General features: G+C 44.1%; 1 protein-coding gene across 3 annotated transcripts in view; it reads right to left on the bottom strand.

Moving 5' to 3' along the window:
• LOC110493584 (EVI5-like protein) overlaps nt 1-19919 on the bottom strand; it is a 39358-nt gene that overhangs the window by 7005 nt on the left and 12434 nt on the right. For 2 of the 3 annotated variants that reach the window (XM_021567938.2, XM_021567937.2), the window contains 16 exons: nt 17093-17463; nt 14389-14578; nt 13477-13701; nt 13003-13077; nt 12677-12802; nt 11607-11750; nt 11335-11424; nt 10395-10492; nt 10102-10162; nt 9875-9928; nt 9286-9318; nt 8636-8776; nt 4066-4182; nt 3813-3953; nt 3317-3475; nt 325-471 (listed from right to left, as the gene is read on the bottom strand). In XM_021567938.2, coding sequence (XP_021423613.2) covers nt 325-471; nt 3317-3475; nt 3813-3953; nt 4066-4182; nt 8636-8776; nt 9286-9318; nt 9875-9928; nt 10102-10162; nt 10395-10492; nt 11335-11424; nt 11607-11750; nt 12677-12802; nt 13003-13077; nt 13477-13701; nt 14389-14578; nt 17093-17328 — 2037 coding nt within the window. In that variant the 5' untranslated portion in view covers nt 17329-17463. The remainder of the gene's footprint in view (nt 1-324; nt 472-3316; nt 3476-3812; nt 3954-4065; nt 4183-8635; nt 8777-9285; nt 9319-9874; nt 9929-10101; nt 10163-10394; nt 10493-11334; nt 11425-11606; nt 11751-12676; nt 12803-13002; nt 13078-13476; nt 13702-14388; nt 14579-17092; nt 17464-19919) is intronic. The other variant, XM_021567940.2, reaches the window with a different exon arrangement.

Genomic DNA, 19919 nt, shown 5'->3' with positions numbered 1-19919 from the left:
CACTAGACCATCTAGTTCTGCAATGGCATCTGTTTAGATTGCAGGCTCACACACAACGCCCACTTATCAATGTCACCCTAGGCTGCTTCCTTTTCCCCCTCCATCTCCTCTCTCACCTGGCAGTCACCTGGCAGCTCCTCCATCCTCCCCATACCTTCTCTACTCCCCCTCTTCCTACCGCTTCCATTCTCCATCCCTCTTTCTTTCTGGACCTTCATCCCCACTCTCCCTCCCCCGTCATAACTTGCAGCCCACTTATTCCACACATTTCAACGCTACCATTGGCTACCTCCATCCTCCCCCTTCCCTCCACCTCTCCCCCACCTTGCAGTCGAGCTCGGCCTGTTTCCTCTTCATCTCGGTGAGCTGGGCCAGCATCCCCTTGTTCTGGCTTGCCAGCTGCTGCAGCCTCTCCTGCATGGCGGCGCTCTCCACCTCATGGCGCCCAATCAGCTTGCTGTGAATCTGGTTCTGCGGGTGAAGAGAGAGTGGGGACAGTGTCAGAAGGCTGAAAGAGTAATTCGTCACTGGGTTAGCGTCTGCTAAATTACAAGTATTTAAATGTCATGTACAATACAAGTCAAAAGTTTGGACACCTACTCATTCAAGGGTTTTTATTTATGTTTACTGTTTTCTACATTGTAGAATAATAGTGAAGACATCAAAACTATGAATTAACACATATGGAAGAATCATGTAGTAACCAAAAGTGTTAAACAAATCAAAATATATTTTATATTTGAGATTGTTCAAAGTAGCCACCCTTTGCCTTGATGACAGCTTTGAAAACTCTTGGCATTCTCTCAACCAGCTTCATGAGGTAGTCACCTGGAATGCATTTCAATTAACAGGTGTGCCCAAGTTAAAAGTTCCTTTTTAGGGCCTCCCGGGTGGCGCAGTGGTCTAAAGCACTGCATCGCAGTACTAGCTGTGCCACCAGAGACTCTGGGTTTGAGCCCAGGCTCTGTCACAGCCGGCAGTGACCGGGGGGCGACGCACAATTGGCCTAGCGTCGTCCGGGTTAGGGAGGGCTTGACCGGTAGGGATATCCTTGTCTCATCGCACACTAGCGACTCCTGTGGCAGGCCAGCCGCAGTTCACGCTGACCAGGTCGCAAGGTGTACGGTGTTTCCTCCGAACCCGGAAGCAGCTGGCTTCCGGGTTTGATGCGCGCTGTGTTAAGAAGCAGTGTGGCTTGGCCAATCAGTCATGTTGTGACAAGGTAGGGGTGGTACACAGAAGATAGACCTGTTTGGTAAAATACTTATGGTAAGAACAGCTTAAATAAGCAAAGAGAAACGACATCATTACTTTAAGACATGAAGGTCAGTCAATATGGAACATTTCTAGAACTTTTAAAGTTTCTTCAGTCGAAGATGCGCTAAGATGAAACTGGCTCTCATGAGGACCGCAAACAGGAAAGGAAGACAGAGTTACCTCTGCTGCAGAGGATAAGTTCATTAGTTACAAGCCTCAGAAACTGCAACAGAGTTCAAGTAACAGACACATCTCAACATCAACTGCTCAGAGGAAACTGCGTGAAATCAGGCCTTCATGGTCGAATTGCTGAAAAGAAACCACTACTAAATGACACCAATAAGAAGAAATACGAGCAATGGACTGGTGGAAATCTGTCCTTTGGTCTGATGAGTCCAAATTTGAGATTTTTGGTTCCAACCGCCGTGTCTTTGTGAGACGCAGAGTAGATGAACGGATGATCTCCGCATGTGTGGTTCCCACCGTGAAGCATGGAGGTGGTGGTGTGATGGTGCTTTGCTGGTGACACTGTCTGTGATTAATTTAGAATTCAAGGCACACTTAACCAGCATGGCTACCACAGCATTCTGCAGCGATATGCCATCCCATCTGGTTTACGGTTAGTGGGACTATCATTTTTTTCCAACAGAACAATGACCCAAAACACACCTCCAGGCTGTGTAAGGGCTATTTGACCAAGAAGGAGAGTGATGAGTGCTGCATCAGATGACCTGGCCTCCACAATCACCAGACCCCATCCAATTGAGATGGTTTGGGATGAGTTGGACCGCAGAGTGAAGGAAAAGCAGCCAACAAGTGCTCAGCATATGTGGGAACTCCTTCAAGACTGTTGTAAAATCATTCCAGGTGAAGTAGGTTGAGAGAATGCCAAGCGTGTGCAAAGCTGTCATCAAGGCAAAGGGTGGCTATTTGAAAAATCTCTAATATATTTTGATTTGTTTAACACTTTTTTTGGTTACTAAATTATATGTTATTTCATAGTTTTGATGTCTTCACTATTATTCTATAATGTAGAAAATAGTAAAAATAAATAAAAACCCTGGAATGAGTAGGTGTGTGAAGTTTTGACTGGTACTGTATATGATATTAGTTGTCTGCCTTTGTCTTGTAACAATAAATGTGTTGTAACAATAAATAATCAACAGTTTGTAGCAAAAAGCTAATTTGAGAAACTAACAACTTGTACTTCCACAAACGCAAATCACCTGTTGACATCAATGCATTATTTATGTGAAACTGAGTTACGCACACATTTGTCAAGTTAGAAAAAGACCTAAAGGCAGGTTAACGTTTATTGGGATGAATCTCGTCCTGGAGGCAGTGCCGGGAGATTTCCACTAGATGGGCAGGCTACAAAGTCAAAATTGGCTATATTGTAAACATTCATGAAAAAAAATACGCTTTTTGGTCTTAATTTAAGGTTAGGTTTAAAATCTGCTTTTATGACTCTGGCTGTGCCAGCTAGTGACCACTCTGCAGAGCTGCCTCCAGTATAAGAGTCATCCCAAGAAATGCCAACCTGCGGCCTAAAGTGATGAACTGTAACGAAAATGTGTGTGTGTGTAGGCCTATGGTGTTGTATAGAGCTGTGAATAATCCACCACAAAAGTCAAACATCTCACTCATCAGGGTGAGAAACATGAGTGTGGAACTGAATGTTAAAACACTGAGCGAGGTACTTTCCATAAATCCAAAAGATGAGGCAGTATTTGCATCTTCCTTACCAATTTATACTGCATTGTTCTTTCACAATGTCATATGTCACACTTGTACTTGGCATTTATCTACCATTTCCACATAGTATTTGATGTATAAGTTACCCCTTAGTCATCTAGGCCTAATGAAAGTCTCTTTTAGAAATGTGATCCAATACAATGTATTTCCCAAGGCTGGTCCCAGCACTGTCTTGCCAACTCCTATGGTCATTGTTACATGCAACAGACCTGGGATCAGATGAAGGAAATAACACACAATGGATCACTTTTATATAGATAGCGCACAAACAGATTTGGCATCAGGCTAAAGTTCTTCCACTGACCTGGCTCTCCAGCTGTATGGCTTGGAGTTTGACCTCCCTGAGTTCAGCCTGGGCTTGGGCCTCTCTCAGACGCACCCCCATCAGCTTGTCCTGCAGCTCATTCAGGGCATTCTTGGGGGATTCCTTCCAGTGACCCCCGCCACCTTTGGACATGTGGAGCTGGAGAGAGAAAGAGAGGAACGGAGAGGAAGAACAGGTTAGAGCCACAACCATGGTGCATCGGTTCTCTATCCATCTCTCCCTGATGTCACTCGCTCTGAGACCTTGAAGTAGTTGTTTCCCTTGGCTTTTGTGAAGCGATGGGTAACGATACTTTGAGGACGACTGTTGTCGATGTGTGTAGAGCGTCTCTGGTTCTAGCCCAGGTTGGGACGAGGAGAGGGATGGAAGCAACCCTGTTACACAAACACTGTTCTTCTAGTCACCTCTACTATGCCCTCCCCTTCTGAAGCATTCAGTTCCCTACTCTACAGTCTTCTGTGGTGTGTTTACTGACCTGCCAGCGCTGGTTGAGCTCGGTCACCGTGTCCTGCATCTCTCTGAAGGAGTGCAGTGTCTCCAGCTCTCGGAGCTTCACAAGCTTCAGCTCGTCCTGCAGCTGGGCCACGTTGTTCTCATCAGGCAGAGAGCTGCTCCTCTGGTACATACACATACACACAATGAAGATATTAAACACACAGATATACCACACACAATGAAGATATTAAACACACTGATATAACCACACACACACAGGTGTGTTCTCTTACCTTCTCTAGGTCCAGTACTTTGTCCTGCATCTCTTTGAGGGCCCCCAGCAGCTCTGCCTCCTGCAGCCGGGACTGCTCCAGCTGCGTCTGCAGACCGGTCACAAACTGCTCTGTGTACTGAGACACAACACATGGACCAATTATAAACTGACACAACACATATCAACCAATCAATCAAACTGCTCTGTGTACCGAGACACAACACATGGACCAATTATAAACTGAGACAACACACTGGGACCTATCCCAAACGGACACTACACATACCAACCAATCAAACTTTTCTGTGTACTAAGGCATCAGAAGATAAAGATCCTCCACCCAGCAAAGCCAGAAGAGGACTGGAAACCCCTCAGAGCCTGGTTCCTCTCTAGGTTTCCTTTCTAGGGAGTTTTTTCTAGCCACTGTGCTTCTATATCTGGATTGCTTGCTGTTTTGGGAATTTAGGCTGGGTATGTGTACAGCACTTTGCGACTGCTGATGTAAAATGGCATTTTTAAAATACATTTGATTGATTGATGGGTCAGAAAAACGTCTGTCTAAAATGGCCGTTTTCTATTGATTTGGAAATGTGAACCACTTACAAAAGTCTATCAGTGTATCCACCAGGTATATTCAACTCATTTGTGTACATCCAAGCAGATAAATGAGTGATGTACTAAAAGGAGATGTGGAGTACAGCACTGTGTAGCTGTGATAGTTGTGGTGGGATGGACAGAAGGGATGTGGGTTGGCAAAGGGGTCAACCAACCAAAAACATGTCCGTTTCTCACTAGATGCGTTTCAGAGAGAAGAGACAGATGGTGAGACAGAGAGAGAACGTTGGGACAAACCAATAACTTTGTTTGCGTATGCATGGCATAAAGGCCTTTCTTTCTTTGTGAATTAAAGTACCCACTCAGTTTCAATGTGAGAGAGAAGTGAGAGGTGGGGGTGTGTGAATTCTGGCTTGGTAATACACCCAGGCTAGTCATCAAAGGCACAACACATTATCTGACCACACCTGAAACTCCAATTCCATAGCAACACCACACACACCTATACCACGGATTCTCTCCATGGCCCCAATTCTAGTCGATCTAAACTTAGTTCAACTGGTGTTGAAAGACTGATGGAGGAAGAGGAGGAGGAGAGAGTCAAGAAACAATGGTGAGACGTGCAAACTCGTGAACTCTCACACACCCTATTCGTCACATGGTGAATGAGTGTCATTAGTGTGACTGCTGTGTCTGAGTATGAAGAGAAACAGCACATTGTTACAACACTGTACATACTGTACATAGCCATAATATGACATTGGAAATGTCTCTATTCCTTTGAAACTTTTGAGAGTGTAATGTTTACTGTTCATTTCACTTTTGTTGATTATCCATTTCATTTGGTTTGGCAACGTAAACATACATTTCCCCTGGCCAATAAATTGAAACTGTGAAACTAACGTATGTAGAAAGAGTTGTGGTTCCTGACACATTTAGTAACAGAAACACATCTTTTGTTTTTGCCGTAGTTGGGGACTTGCATTCAAAACGGATTCAAGCACTAAGTGACTCACACGCGTTTGAATAGACTAAAATAAAACAGTCTGCGTGTGTGAGAAAGATTTAAAAAATAAATAAACATCCTGCACACATGATGCACTGCACCTGGAGGCAAAGTCACAGAGGAGCATTCGTGTTTCTGTAGCATACAACACACACTAACACACAAGGACAGGCGACACACAGCTGCTAACACACAGTCACAATAGAATAACCAAAGCCCTATTGTGCTGGACCAGTTGGACTACAGGCATCGTCTGTGTCTGTCTGTCTACCCATTCAACATCACACTTTTGTCCACCTCAACATGTGGGCTGTTTGTCTACATCTATGCATTAGAATGCTCATACAACTGGCTTATACCACACCAGCCCTGGGTGAGCACAATGTTATAACACTATGGATTTAGAATAGGTCAAACATCAAACTCTATACAATGACTACCGCCCCCGTAGCACTCACATCTGTAGCCATGATCTGCTTTGAAAGGCCGTCCATGGCTCACATTGACACCATCATCCCGGAAACCCTAGACCCACTCCAATTTGCATACCGCCCCAACAGATCCACAGCTGATGCAATCTCTATTGCACTCCACACTGCCCTTTCCCACCTGGACAAAAGGAACACCTATGTGAGAATGCTGTTCATTGACTACAGCTCAGCGTTCCACACCATAGTGCCCACAAAGCTCATCAATAAACAAAGGACACTGGGACTAAACACCTCCATCTGCAACTAAATATTGGACTTCCTGATGCTCCGCCCCCAGGTGTTAAGGGGTGATCTTCAATACGGGGGCCCCTCAGAGGTATATGCTTCGTCCCCTCCTGTACACTCCCTTTTCACCCACGACTGCATGGCCAAGCACGACTCCAACACCATCATTAAGTTTGTTGACGACACAGCAGTGGTAGACTTGATCACCGACAACAATGAGACAGCCTATAGGGAGGTGGTCAGAGAACTGGCAGTGTGGTGCCAGGGCAACAACCTCTCCCTCAACTTGAGCAAGACAAAGTAGATGATAGTGAACAACAGCAAAGGAAGGCCCCAAAAATTGGCAAAGACTCCAGTCACCCAAGTCACAGACTGTTCCCTCTGCTACTGCACGGCAAGCGGTACCGGTATGCCAGGTCTAGGTCCAAAAGGCTCCTTAACAGCTTCTACCCCAAAGCCATAATACTGCTGAACAATTAATCAAATGGCCACCCGGACTATATACATTGACATCCCCCCTTTGCTTTTTACACTGCTGCTACTCGCTGTTTATTATCAATGCATATAGTCATTTCACCCCTACCTGCATGTACAAACGACCATAATTGCCTCGACTAACCTGTACACTGACTCGGTACCGGTATCCTCTGTATATAGCGGTGTTGATATTTCATGGTGTTCCCTTCTTTTTTTTTTTACTATCATTTATTTAGTAAATATTTTCTTAAAACTGCATTATTGGTTAAGGGCTTGTAAGTATTTCGGCACATGTGACAAATAACATTTGTTTTGATTTATAATGTACGATGTTGCTCTACTGGCAACTGAAAGCAAATAATTCTACATTAGAAACAGTCAATACTTTGCCAAGCAACACCATCCTAAAAAAACACACACAGAATTACTGTAAGTGAGCATCAAACAGATACTTAAAATACAGAAACTGAATCACTACCAAAGTGAAGTTTTCCAGATATGACCCATGAAGAGAAACAAAGAAAGTGTTTGCCAGCCTGTCCACTATCATCAAAGCGCTACCCAAACACTTACGATAAGACGCTAATCAACTTGATCCTAAACTTACAAATCATAAACATCCATACACAGATTATACTGAACTGTTTGGAAAACACATGATGTTATTATGTTAAATGGTATGAAGAGCATAGGGGCAGAATAATAGTATACAATGCAACAGTTGACTCTAAGACATATTTCCTTTAAAATAGTATATACACAGATAATACATATTTTGAGCAAAAGCAAAGAAACCTTAATAGAAAATTACTCAAGTAAAAGTGAAAGTCACCCAGTAAAATATTACTTGAGTAAAAGTCTAAAAGTATTTGGTTTTAAATATACTTAATTATCAAAAGTACAAATCATTTCTTCTTCCTTATATTAAGCAAACCAGATAGCACAATTGTAATTTTTTAATTTACGGATGGCCAGGGTCACACTCCAAAACTCAGACATAATTTAAAAACAAAGCATTTGTGTTTAGTGAGTCCACCAGATCAGAGGCAGTAGGGATGACCAGGGATGTTCTGTGCGAATTGGACCATTTTCTGTCCTGCTAAACATTCAAAATTGTAACGAGTGCTTTTGGGTGTCAGGGAAAATGTATGGAGTAAAAAGTACATTGTTTTATTTACGAATGTAGTGAAGTAAAAGTAGTCAAAAATATAAATAGTAAAGTATGGATACTCCCAAAAACTACTTAAGTAGTACTTTACATCACTGATTATGATGCAGACCGATACTGTCTATCATCCAACATCCACTAACTGTGTCACTCTGGCCAGATTGAGGCCACAACTCAACAAACTGACTTGGTGAGAACGGTGAAATGTCAAAGTGAATTTCCCCAACACCAGCCTTTTTTATCCTCGCCGAAGAGTTTGTCAATGTCATCGATTTAGAGCGTAATTATTTTTTAAATGACAAGTAACATTGGCAAATAATTATGTCAATATTTTACGAGCAGAAGACTGTCAGAATGAGTCAGTTCCCCAAGCAAGAACAACAACAAAAATCCACAGGGGCAACCACAGACTATACAGCCTAGTGCTGGTAATTTTCCATACCCGTCATTTGTGTGTCAAAAACACGTTTTGTCATTTGTAACTTTTAGAGCTTGTTATCCATTCCAATAGACTTGTATCTGAGAATTTTACTCATAATCTCTGAGTGAAAGCCTAAAACGGGTGCACCGTTAATCAAATCCTGACTCTAGATCAGTTCTACATCTGAGTCCCTGCCCCTGCAGCATCCCAATATCTCACCCACACTGACTCCAGATCATTCCTTACCTTCTCCCGCTGCAGTTCTCCGATGGTGTCCTGGGCTTTCTCTAGGTTCTGGCTGGTCACGCTGAACTGCTGCCTCACCACCGCCAGCTCCCGCTTGATCACATAGTTCTCCTCCGCCTCCTGCGCCCGCGTCACCTGACCCTGGAATAGTGAAGACACAGGGTCAGAGACCAGAGGGGGCCGTGTCAGTTATAGGGAATATGTCTGGGGGGGGCTGTATCGACAACGTTGGTTTGAATTTAGAGGGAATTGGTGCTTAGCTTTAACACTTTCCCAATTGGAGGTTAGATATTAGGAGTTGACAGAGTAGAATATAAAATGGCACTTCTGTATCCATTCCTATTAGGTTGTAATTACCCTACAAAGACACTTCTATCCTAATAAATGACAGAGGGCAAAAAACAGTGCCTGTGTTTCCACATGCAGGGCTGTAGGCCTTAATATTAGAGCTCCTACCATGGACACACAGACGCACATGCAGTCAAGGAGGAGCATGGTCTGACAGACAGACGTACAGACGGAGAGACAGACAAAACATTCTCTCATGCAGAAGTCAGGCATTGATTGGTCACCGTCAAGGAGACAGAGAGAGGAAGTGCAGGAGGAAGGAAGGTGTTAAGAGGAGGAGAGGTGGTTTTCCAGTACTGTACCTGTATCAGCCTGTCTGCTAGAGCAGCACTTTCCTACAACACCAGTGAAGGAGAGGAAGAAGATAAGAAAAAGGATAAGGAGAGAATAGGGAGAAATAAAGTGAAGGATAAGAACAGGGCAAACGAGTAACGGAAATGTGACAACAGAAAATAAACAAGAGAAAGAAATCGATAATACAGAGTGAACGAGTGGCCGTGGGTTTGTGTGAGAGAAGGAATTAAATTTAAAAAAGAACAGAAAGACAAAAAGCATTACTCGGAGAACAACAGGAGAGAAGCAAGAGGGGAAGAAAAGCCAGAGTACTTGGAAAAGGAGGAGAGGCTCAGTGGCTCCGGTCTAGAGTAAGGCCCATCCTTTTAAATCATCCACTCACGCACACAAAATCAACAGACATGGTCTCTGTCCTTAGGTACATTCACAACTTAAGTCACCTCACTTATTCTGTAAATGTGACAGGATATAAGTCTTGGTTGGCATGGCTATATTTTAGCTTCATGTTTCTGGCTGTGTTTTATTGTACAGCATAAACCTTATTCACATTAGCGCTAAAGTGAGTGTCTGACTCGAAGCCAAGTTTCCGTCTCTTACCTTCTCCAATGTCTCAATCCTCTGCTTCAGAAGCCTGTTCTCTGTGCGTAACCTCTGTGGATGTGTAGACGGGTAGAGAGACAGTTAGGAAAAGGTATTAGTCATTATACAAAGCTTAGAAATTGGGGGCTTTGTAAGTAAGACAGAAAAAAAGATATATTCTGTCGGTCTATTAATAGATTAGCTCAAAGAAGAAGTTAGATGGGCACACGCGCGCACACACACACCTTGATCTCTATCTGCTCCTCCATCTCTTTGTTCTTGATTGTGGTGTACTCTTTCTCCAACCTGGCAAGTAAACACATTTTAGTAGAGTTAGGTTCATACAATGTGTTTCTATTTCACATTTATGCATTTGACGGTGTGCAAATCAAACTGAAACTAATCATCTTAAACTGAAAACATGCTTTGTATAGTAACAACACCACAAGCCAGGTCACATTGGCCCATATTAACTGTAGTCTACAACCCAAAGCCAGTGTTGTTATTCTAATGAACAGTGATCAGAAGCAGAGCCTACTTCTTCATCCTCTTGGGGTTGTATTTGACCTGGTAGGCCCTCAGGATCAGCTTGTCTGGGCAGCTGTCAAACTGGTGGGGGATCACCTTCTGGAAGTGCTGCGAGAGAAGGAAGAGACAAGGTTAGAGCTTCATAGAAGAACGAGAATATGTCTCCTGTTAATACACTACGAAAAATAATATGTCCTGTTAAGACACTCTGAACGAGAATATGTCCTGTTAAGACACTCTGAACGAGAATATGTCCTGTTAAGACACTCTGAAAAATAATATGTCCTGTTAAGACACTATGAAAGGGAATAATACATTCAGTAGGTATCACATGATAATTGAAGTAAAGACACTTCACAAATGCCCATATGCTTATACAATGGCCAATTTCACTCTTTTGTTTTTCTTGCCTTCAGCAGGTCTTGAATCTATCTACAGTGATAATTAATGATGTATACTATAGTGCAGGGGTCCCCAATTACATTTAGCTGTGGGCCGAAATTTCCTTGAGCGGATGGGAGGGGGGCCAGAATCATAGTTATAAATAATTTGTACACTGCAAATTGACCGCAAGAACAGATATAGTATTTGACAAAACAATTAGAATTTCAAACCTTGATTACATTGTGATACGATCACGTGCCTCCATTTATCCGAGGGACTACTTGGGAACAGATTTCCTCAATTAAAATCACTTTGAGCTCATTTTCTGGTAATCTTACAGTCTTTTACATCCAAGAAAGATTTTTATTTTATTTTAATAAAATCTCAGAACACTTGGGGGGGGGCAAATAAAATCACAAATTAGGTCCCTTAAAGCTGATTACTTAATGGTGAAACAGCTTATTGGGGAACCCTGCTGTAGTGCCTTTCATGGGATAAATCCCAAATGGCACCCTATTCCAAATATTGTCCACTACTTTTGAACAGAGCCCTATGGGGGATGTTACCTGAGACATGCCCTCCATATCCAGCTGGATGAGGTCAGTCTGGTTGTACTGCAGAATGGCCATGCCCACACGAAATATAATCTCCAGACCCTGTGGAGAGGGAATCAAAGTTCAATTCAACACACTCATAGTGCTAGATCACAAGACTCTCTTGTGGAAGATATTTTATGTTCATGAGAACAACCTGTCAATAAAGGTATATATGGATCCACTATGTTTATTTTTTCAAGTATATGTTCACCCAAACAAGACACCAGTGGTGAGTCTCTTACCTCGTACATGAAGATATCGAAGATGCGTGTGGCGACGGGCATGGGGAGGAAGGTGAGGAAGAGAGTGAGGAACCAGGAGGAGGCGTACATGGAGGTGTGGAAACTCTGAGAACGGAAGTGGACGTTCAGCTCCGGGAGCTGCTCCTGTTGGGGTAAGGAAAGAGAGGGGAAAGAGGGTGGATGAGAGGGAAAGAGGGTGGGAAAGAGGGTGGGAAAGAGGGTGGGGAAGAGGGGAAGAGGAAGGGAATGAGGGTGAGAAAGAGGGTGGATGAGAGGGGAAGAGGAAGGGAATGAGGGTGGGAAATAGGGTGGATGAGAGGGGAAGAAGAAGGGAAAGAGGGTGGATGAGAGGGAAAGAGACGAGAGGAGTTAATTAAGCAATAAGGCACGAGGGGGTGTGGTATATGGCCAATATACCACGGCTAAGGGCTGTCCTTATGCACGATGCAAAGCGGTGTGCCTGGACACTGTCCTTAGCTGTGGCATATTGGCCATATATCACAAACCCCCGAGGTGCCTTATTGCTATTATAAACTGGTTACCAATGTAATTAGAGCAGTAAAAATAAATGTTTTATCATACCCGTGGTATATGGTCTGATATACCATGGCTGTCAGCCAATCAGCAGTCAGGTCTCGAACCACCCAGTTTATAATAGGGGTTTTAGTTGAGCTACAAATCCATAATGGTTTCAAAGTGGTACTATTAAAAATGTAAGGACGAACCGAAGTCTTTGCTGTATGAATCTATTTGCTGCCCCATAGTGGACAACATTATAATTGCAATATCTGTGCTTATTCCCATACTTACTTAAAACCAGACATTTTTTAGGTAAAAAAAATATAATAATAATTTCAATCCCAGACACCTGCAAGGCCCTTAAGGTTTTAGTTAATTTGACAATAGATTCATCCTAAATGGCACTGTATTCCCTACATAGTGCACTACTTTTTACCTATTGGCCCTGTTCAAAAGTAGTGCACTTTATAGGGTCTAAGTTGCCATTTGGGACACATCCAACCTCCTGCATTGGCTAGCGTGACATATGGAGATGGATAACGTTGATTTACCTGCAGCAGGTATTCAAACTGGTAGATACAGAGGCCTAGTTCAGCCATGGTTGGTTTGAAAAGCTCCCTCAGACGGTACTCCTGCATCAGACGCACAAACACACAGAACGCCTCCTCCTCTGGCATCTAGAGGGCCACAGGAGAGACCGGGTCAGGCTGTGTGACTGTGTGCATTCAGACTAAAATCAGGAACTCAGAGGTCATTTATTCATACTGTATAAGCAACGAAAAAGGGTAGAATCAGGACAATTCCGTATTTAGCACAACGTAGTGCGATAGCAAGAGAGGAGAATGTCGAGACTAGAGGGCTGCTGAAGAGACGTTACCTGCATGAGCAGCAGGCCCACGATGAAGGCACTGCCCTGGCAGTAGCCCACCTCCCGGTCCACCAGAGAATACGCCTGCACACACAGACATCAATCAACATGAACAAACCTACACTCATTGGGGAGGTTTCCCCGGACACAGATTAAGTTTAGAGATTCTACATTTGTTAAACTTTTTAGTCCAGGACTTAATCAGAGTCTGGGAAACCGGCCCATACAGCTTAAATACACATTTAACTCAAATCAATCACATTTATTTATAAAGCCCTAAAACCAGAAACCCAGCCCAAAACCCCAAACAGCAAGCAATGCAGATGTAACTGCTTCTAACTTCATCCAACTTCACATCTCACTAGTACACAAATTACTAATCATACCAAATCCATTCTGTTTGTCCATGTAAACCTAAGAGACAACATTCTAATAATGCAGAAAAAAAGTCATGTTCAAGGTCAAAGGTCAAAATATCCTCACCTTCATGACGTTGAAGAGCACCTCCTGACCCAGGCTGTCCTGGCCCTTGAAGAACTCATGCTCGGGGTAGGTGCGGGCGATGTCCCGGCGGATGAGCTTTTCGCAGGGCGAGGACATCTTGAGCAGCTCAGAGTACTGGTTCTTCACTGGCATGTCTGTGGCGTTACCAAGCAGCTGCCACACGATGGCCCGGAAGTGGTGTGGGATGCCCTTACGGATCAGCTCCTGGAGGTGAAAGGAAAGGTTTATTTTACAAATCTAATTCTCAGCTTAGTGTAGAACTCTACATCCTAGCCTATAATGAATATCTATGTCATCTCATACCTTATCTTTACTGATCATATCCCTCCATCTGTGCTCTCTGCTCATTTGTCCTCACTCCCATTTTCTCCTCTCTAATCTCTCCTGCTGTTCTGTTCCCCTCTCCCTGGCTCTGTCTGCTCTCTTATTTTCATTTTATTTAACCCTTATTTTACCAGGTAAGTTGACTGAAAACACATTCTCATTTACAGCAACGACCTGGGGAATAGTTACAGGGGAGAGGAGGGGGGTGAATGAGCCAATTGTAAACTGGGGATGATTAGGTGACTGATGGTATGAGGGCCAGATTGGGAATTTGGCCAGGACACCGGGGTTAACACCCCTACTCTTACGATAAGTGCCATAGGATCTTTAGTGACCACAGAGTCAGGACACCCATTTAATGTCCCATCCGAAAGACGGCACCCTACACAGGGCAATGTCCCCAATCACTGCCCTGGGGAATTGGGATATTTTTTTTTAGACCAGAGGGAAGGGTGCCTCCTACTGGCCCTCCAACACCACTTTTCCCCCTGTCCTCTCTCCATCTTCTCCCCTCTCTTCCCTTTGCTCTATCAGTCTCTCGATCACTCATCCATCCTCCCCCCTCACCTTGAGCAGCTTGTCCTTCTTGCGTCTCCATTCGTCCCACTCGTTGACGATGCGTCCCCACAGGATCCAGGTGTCCTCCTCCAGGTGGGACAGGTTGGACGAGGCAGAGGAGCTGGACACCAGGGACGAGCCGCTGTTCCGCCGCGAGCCGCTCATCGAACGCATCGACTTGGAGTCTGCCTCCAGAAGTCTGGGGAGGAGGAGGGGGTATCAAGGGGTTAGAGGTCGTCAGACAAGGGTCATATGAGTGAATCAAGAGCCACTTATGCTTTCATTACACTAGTCTTGTTTCTATTACTTGTTTTGATCTTTTTATTGTTAATCCATGATGTTAAGCTTTTCAGGCTTAATGTTATATTCTCTTTTGCATTACATTAGACTTAATTCGAAACGTTTTTAATTAGTAGAAAATAGTAGAAAGTCACGTGTGGGAGAATGTCATCTAAAACACTGGAGGGCACAAACAACCAGCAGTACCTTTACTACTACTACGTCAAGACACTGAGCACCTCTCTGATAGTGAAACACTGGGCCTATTGTTGAGATACTTATCAGTGCCAAGGCCGTAGCAGCTACTCCGATAGTAGAGACACATTGAGGTTGCATCCAAAATGGCAGCTTTTCCCCTATATAGTGCACTGCTTTTGACCAGAGCTCATCAGGACCCTGATCAAAAGTAGTGCACTACATAGGGAATAGGGTGTCATTAGGGACGCATGCTGAGTGCTGAACACATTGGTTATAATACCGTGCCAATAACAGCAAATGTCCAACTCACAGAGGCAAAAGAGGAAGGTTCAACAGTGCATGTTCCAGCTCTGGCATCAAAGCGTCTCACAGCTAGCCTAGCCGGCCCGCTAGGCCTTGGCCAGAAGCTCCTCCAGCCCAATGACACATCTGCTCAGTGCATCTGCTCTGAAGCTACCCACAGCGGGGAGAGGCTAACCTCTGCTACCCCATACTGACCTGGAAGCCTCATAGCAATGTGCTGTAACACAGTTGAATCGCTGGACTGTACCTGTTTGTTTATGAGTGGCCTAAGACACTGCATCTCAGTGCAAGAGTTGTCACTGCAGTACCTGGTTCGAATCCAGGCTGTATCACATCCGGCCGTGATTGGGAGTTCCATAGGGCGGTGCACAATTGGCCCAGCAACGTCCGAGTTTGGTCGGGGTAGGCCGTCATTGTAAATAAGAATTTGTTCTTAACTGACTTGCCTAGTTAAATAAAGCTTACATTTTTTTTAAAATGAGTGGCTCATCATTTACCTGGCAAAATATCATCAAATGCCATTGTCACAACAGCGCAGTGATCTTGAACGCAGCCATGCGAGACCAGTCACAACCTAACAGTAGGTTTCCATTGAACAAGGTTTACTCGACAAAAGCAATGTTGCAAAAAAATTATCTTGGTGACATGTGTCATTGGAAACGGCAGATACAGGAGAAATGTTCTAAAGATAGACAACATTTATCCGTTCAACAGGGGTGGATGTTTATTTTGTAAAACTTATTGCAACAAATGATGGAAACAGTGTTCATCTAAGAAACGATTGCCAAATCTTTTTTAAGGTAGGCCTACGAGGGGCTCATCAAATCCACATGTAATTCTAAATGCCAACTACTACCCAAATAAAACATTTTACTATTAAAAAAAAAGAATGTCCCTTTGCAGTGACGTTCAATAACGCCTGAATTGCTTAGCGTTGCTTTTCTGGTTGCAAGTTCAAGATCCAATGATTTCAGATCTACAGGAGTGCAAATTTTACCATGGCGACAAGGTGGCACATGAGAATTATTAGAATATGGCAAATATGAGTAAATTCTTGCATTTTATCCATGCAAGCTTTTGGGAGCTACCTGAGACATGAAACAGATAGGTGGGAGGGCATACAGGCTGCCGCCAATTTATTAATGAGCAATTTGCCTTAAATGGATAACGGAAACATTTCAACCACTTCATTTTTATATGACACGTTTTTGCAAAAAAAAAGTTTGTTGTTGTTGTTTTTGTGGGATGTCATTACGTCCAGATGTTTTTAAATCGACACAAGACAGTTCAATGGAAACGCAACGTGGTTGTCACATCTATTTTCTATGCAAACTCTCCAAATGTCTACACAAAACCACTGGACAAGTTAATGGAAACATACAGGTAACTGCCTAAATAAATGACACTTGAGTAAATGAGGCATACAAAGTATATTGAAAGCAGGTGCTTCTACACAGGTGTGGTTCCTGAGTTAATTAAGCAATTAACATCCCATCATGCTTAGCATCTATGTATAAAAACACCCAGTTGGCCATTATTTTGACTACCATGACTAGAAGAGATCTCAGTGACTTTGAAAGAGGGGTCTCAAAGGAGTATAGGGGGTTTAAAGTGTGTGTGTCTCAGTCACCAGATCTCCACCCAATTGAACACTTATGGGAGATCCTGGAGCAGTGCCTGAGACAGCGTTTTCCACCACCGTCAACAAAACAATAAACTATGGAATTTCTCGCGGAAGAATGGTGTCGCATCCCTCCAACAGGGTTCCAGACACTTGTAGAATCTGTGCCAAGGTGGATGGAAGCTGTTCTGGCAGCTCGTGGTGGCCCAACGCCCTATTAAAGACAACTTATGTTGGGGTTTCCTTTATTTTGGCAGTTACCTGTAGCTACTGTGCAACACATGTGAACCCCAGTTCCCATCTCTTTCTCACCTGTTCTGCTCCTCCAGCTTGGCCAGCAGCTCTAGCTCGTCGGGGCTCAGGCTCTCCGAGTCAGCGGGGGAGGCAGCGGGGGCTGAGAGCATGGCATCTTGGCAAGATGAGTCCGGGCTGAGCAGAGGGCTGCCCATGGAATGGTCCATGCCAGGGGGAGAGGAGGGGGGACACGCCAGCTGGTTGGGTCCCCCTGTGGAGCCCTCTCTCTCTGGGCTGCCGCTGGGGGTGGGCATGGTTGTGGTGGTAGGCACAGTGCAACGCACTGTTGGACAGGGGAGGCTGTGGCTGGGTCTCCTTACACGTCTCCCCGGCTGTAGGGTCACCTGGTAGGGCGGTGCCGGAGCCAATCGGATCAGGGTTCCTCAAACCTGTTGTGAATTTAGAGGACATTTGAATTACGAGGACATATTCACGAGGACATACACTGAACAAAAACATGAATGCAACATGTAAAGTGTTGGTCCCATGTTTCATGAGCTGAAATAAAAGATCCCAGAAATGTTCCATATGCACAAAAAGCTTATTTCTCTCAAATTTCGTAAACAAATATGATTACATCCTTGTTAGTGAACATTTCTCCTTTACCAAGATAATCCATCCACCTGACAAGTGTGGCATATCAAGAAGCTGATAAACAGAATAATCATTACGCAGGTGCACCTTGTGTTGGGGTCAATAAAAGGACACTCTAAAATGTGCCGTTTTGTCACACAACACAATGCCACAAGTTCTGAAGGAGCGTGCAATTGGCATGCTGACTGCAGGAATGTCCACCAGCGCTGTTGCCAGAGAATTGAATGCCCATTTTTCTACCGTAAGCCACCTCCAACGTTGTTTTAGGGAATTTGGCAGTACGTCCAACTGGCCTCAACTGCTGACCATGTGTATGTCGTTGTGTGGGCGAGCGGTTTGAGTGCACCATGGTAGCGGTGGGGTTATGGTATGGGCAGGGATTAGCTACAGACAATGAACACAATTGCATTTGATCAATGTCAATTTGAATGCACAGAGGTACCGTGACGAGATCCTGAGGCCCATTGTCGTGCCATTAATCAGCCGCCATCACCTCATGTTTCAGCATGATAATGCACAGCCCCATGCCGCAAGGATCTGTACACAATTCCTGGAAGCTCAATCTCTCAGATCTTCCATGGCCTGCATACTCACCGATCAATGTATACTACAGCATGTTCCACAGGAAACAATCAACAGCCTGATCAACTATCAGAAGGAAATGTGTCGCGCTGCATGAAGCAAATGGTGGTCACACCAGAAACTGACTGGTTTTCTGATCCATGCCCCTACCTTCTTCTGTACAATAGACACAGATCTGCATTCCCATTCATGTAAAATCCATAGATTAGGGCCTAATGAATTTATTTCAAAATTACTGATTTCCTTATATGAACTGTAACTCAGTGAAATCTTTGAATGCATGCTGCGTTTACATTTTTGTTAAACATGCATGCATGCATGCATGCATGCATGCATACATACATACATACAGTATTCAGACCCTTGACTTTTTCCAAATGTTGTTACTTTACAACCTTATTCTAAAATGGATTAAATAAAATAAAAATCTCAATCTACACACAATACCCCATAATGACAAAGCGAAAGGAGGTTTGTAGAAATGTTTGCTAATTTATTAAAAATATAAAATACCTTATTACCATACAGTACCAGTCAAAAGTTAGTACACACCTACTCATTCAAGGGTTTTTCTTCTCCTGTAAGTATTGACTCTTTGCGATGAGACTCAAATGAGCTCAGGTGCATCCTGTTTCCATTGACTATCCTTGAGATGTTTCTACAACTTGGAGTCCACCTGTGGTATATTCAATTGATTGGACATGATTTGGAAAGGCACACACCTGTCTATATAAGGTCCCGTAGAGCTCTGAGACAGGATTGTGTTGAGGCACAGATCTGGGGAACGGCACCAAAACATTTTTGCAGCATTGAAGGTAACCAAAAGTGGTCTCCACCATTCTAAAAGGAAGAAGTTTGTAAACACCAAGACTCTTCCTAGAGCTGGCCGCCCGGCAAAACTGAGCAATCGGGGGAGAATGCCTTGGTCAGGGAGGTGACCAAGAACCCAATGTTCACTCTGACAGAGCTCCAGTTTCTCTGTGGAGATGAGAGAACCTTCCAGGAGGACAACAATCTCTATTGCACTCCACCAATTAGGCCTTTATGGTAGAGTAAAAAGACGTGAATTTTACTGAGGAGTTGCTTCCATGACAGCCCGCTTGGAGTTTTCCAAAAGACACCTAAAGGATGAGAAACAAGATTCTCTGGCCTGAATGCCAAGATCCACATCTGGAGGAAACCTGGCACCATCCCTACGGTGAAGCATGGTGGTGGCAGCATCATGCTGTAGGTATGTTTTTCAGTGGCAGGGACTGGGAGACTAGTCAGGATTGAGGGAAAGATGAACGGAGCAAAGTACAGAGAAATCCATGATGAAAACCTGCTCCAGAGTGCTCCAGACCTCAGACTGGGATGAAGGTTCACCTTCCAACAGGGCAACGACCCGAAGCACACAGCCAAAACAATGCAAGAGTGGCTTTGGGACAAGTCTCTGAAGATCCTTGATTGGCCCAGCCAGAGCCCGGACTTGAACCCGATTGAACATCTCTGGAGAGACCTGAAAATAGCTGTGCAGCTACGCTTCCAAGTTGGATGGAAAGTTGAGTTCCTCGGCGTACACATCACGGACAAACTGAAATGGTCCACCCACACAGACAGTGCAGTGAAAAAGGCGCAACAGCGTCTCTTCAACCTCAGGAGGTTGAAGATATTTGACTTGTCAAATAAA

Source organism: Oncorhynchus mykiss, chromosome 17 (assembly GCF_013265735.2).
Source record: "Oncorhynchus mykiss isolate Arlee chromosome 17, USDA_OmykA_1.1, whole genome shotgun sequence".
NCBI lineage: Eukaryota > Metazoa > Chordata > Actinopteri > Salmoniformes > Salmonidae > Oncorhynchus > Oncorhynchus mykiss.
This window is presented reverse-complemented; position numbering and strand designations above follow the sequence as displayed.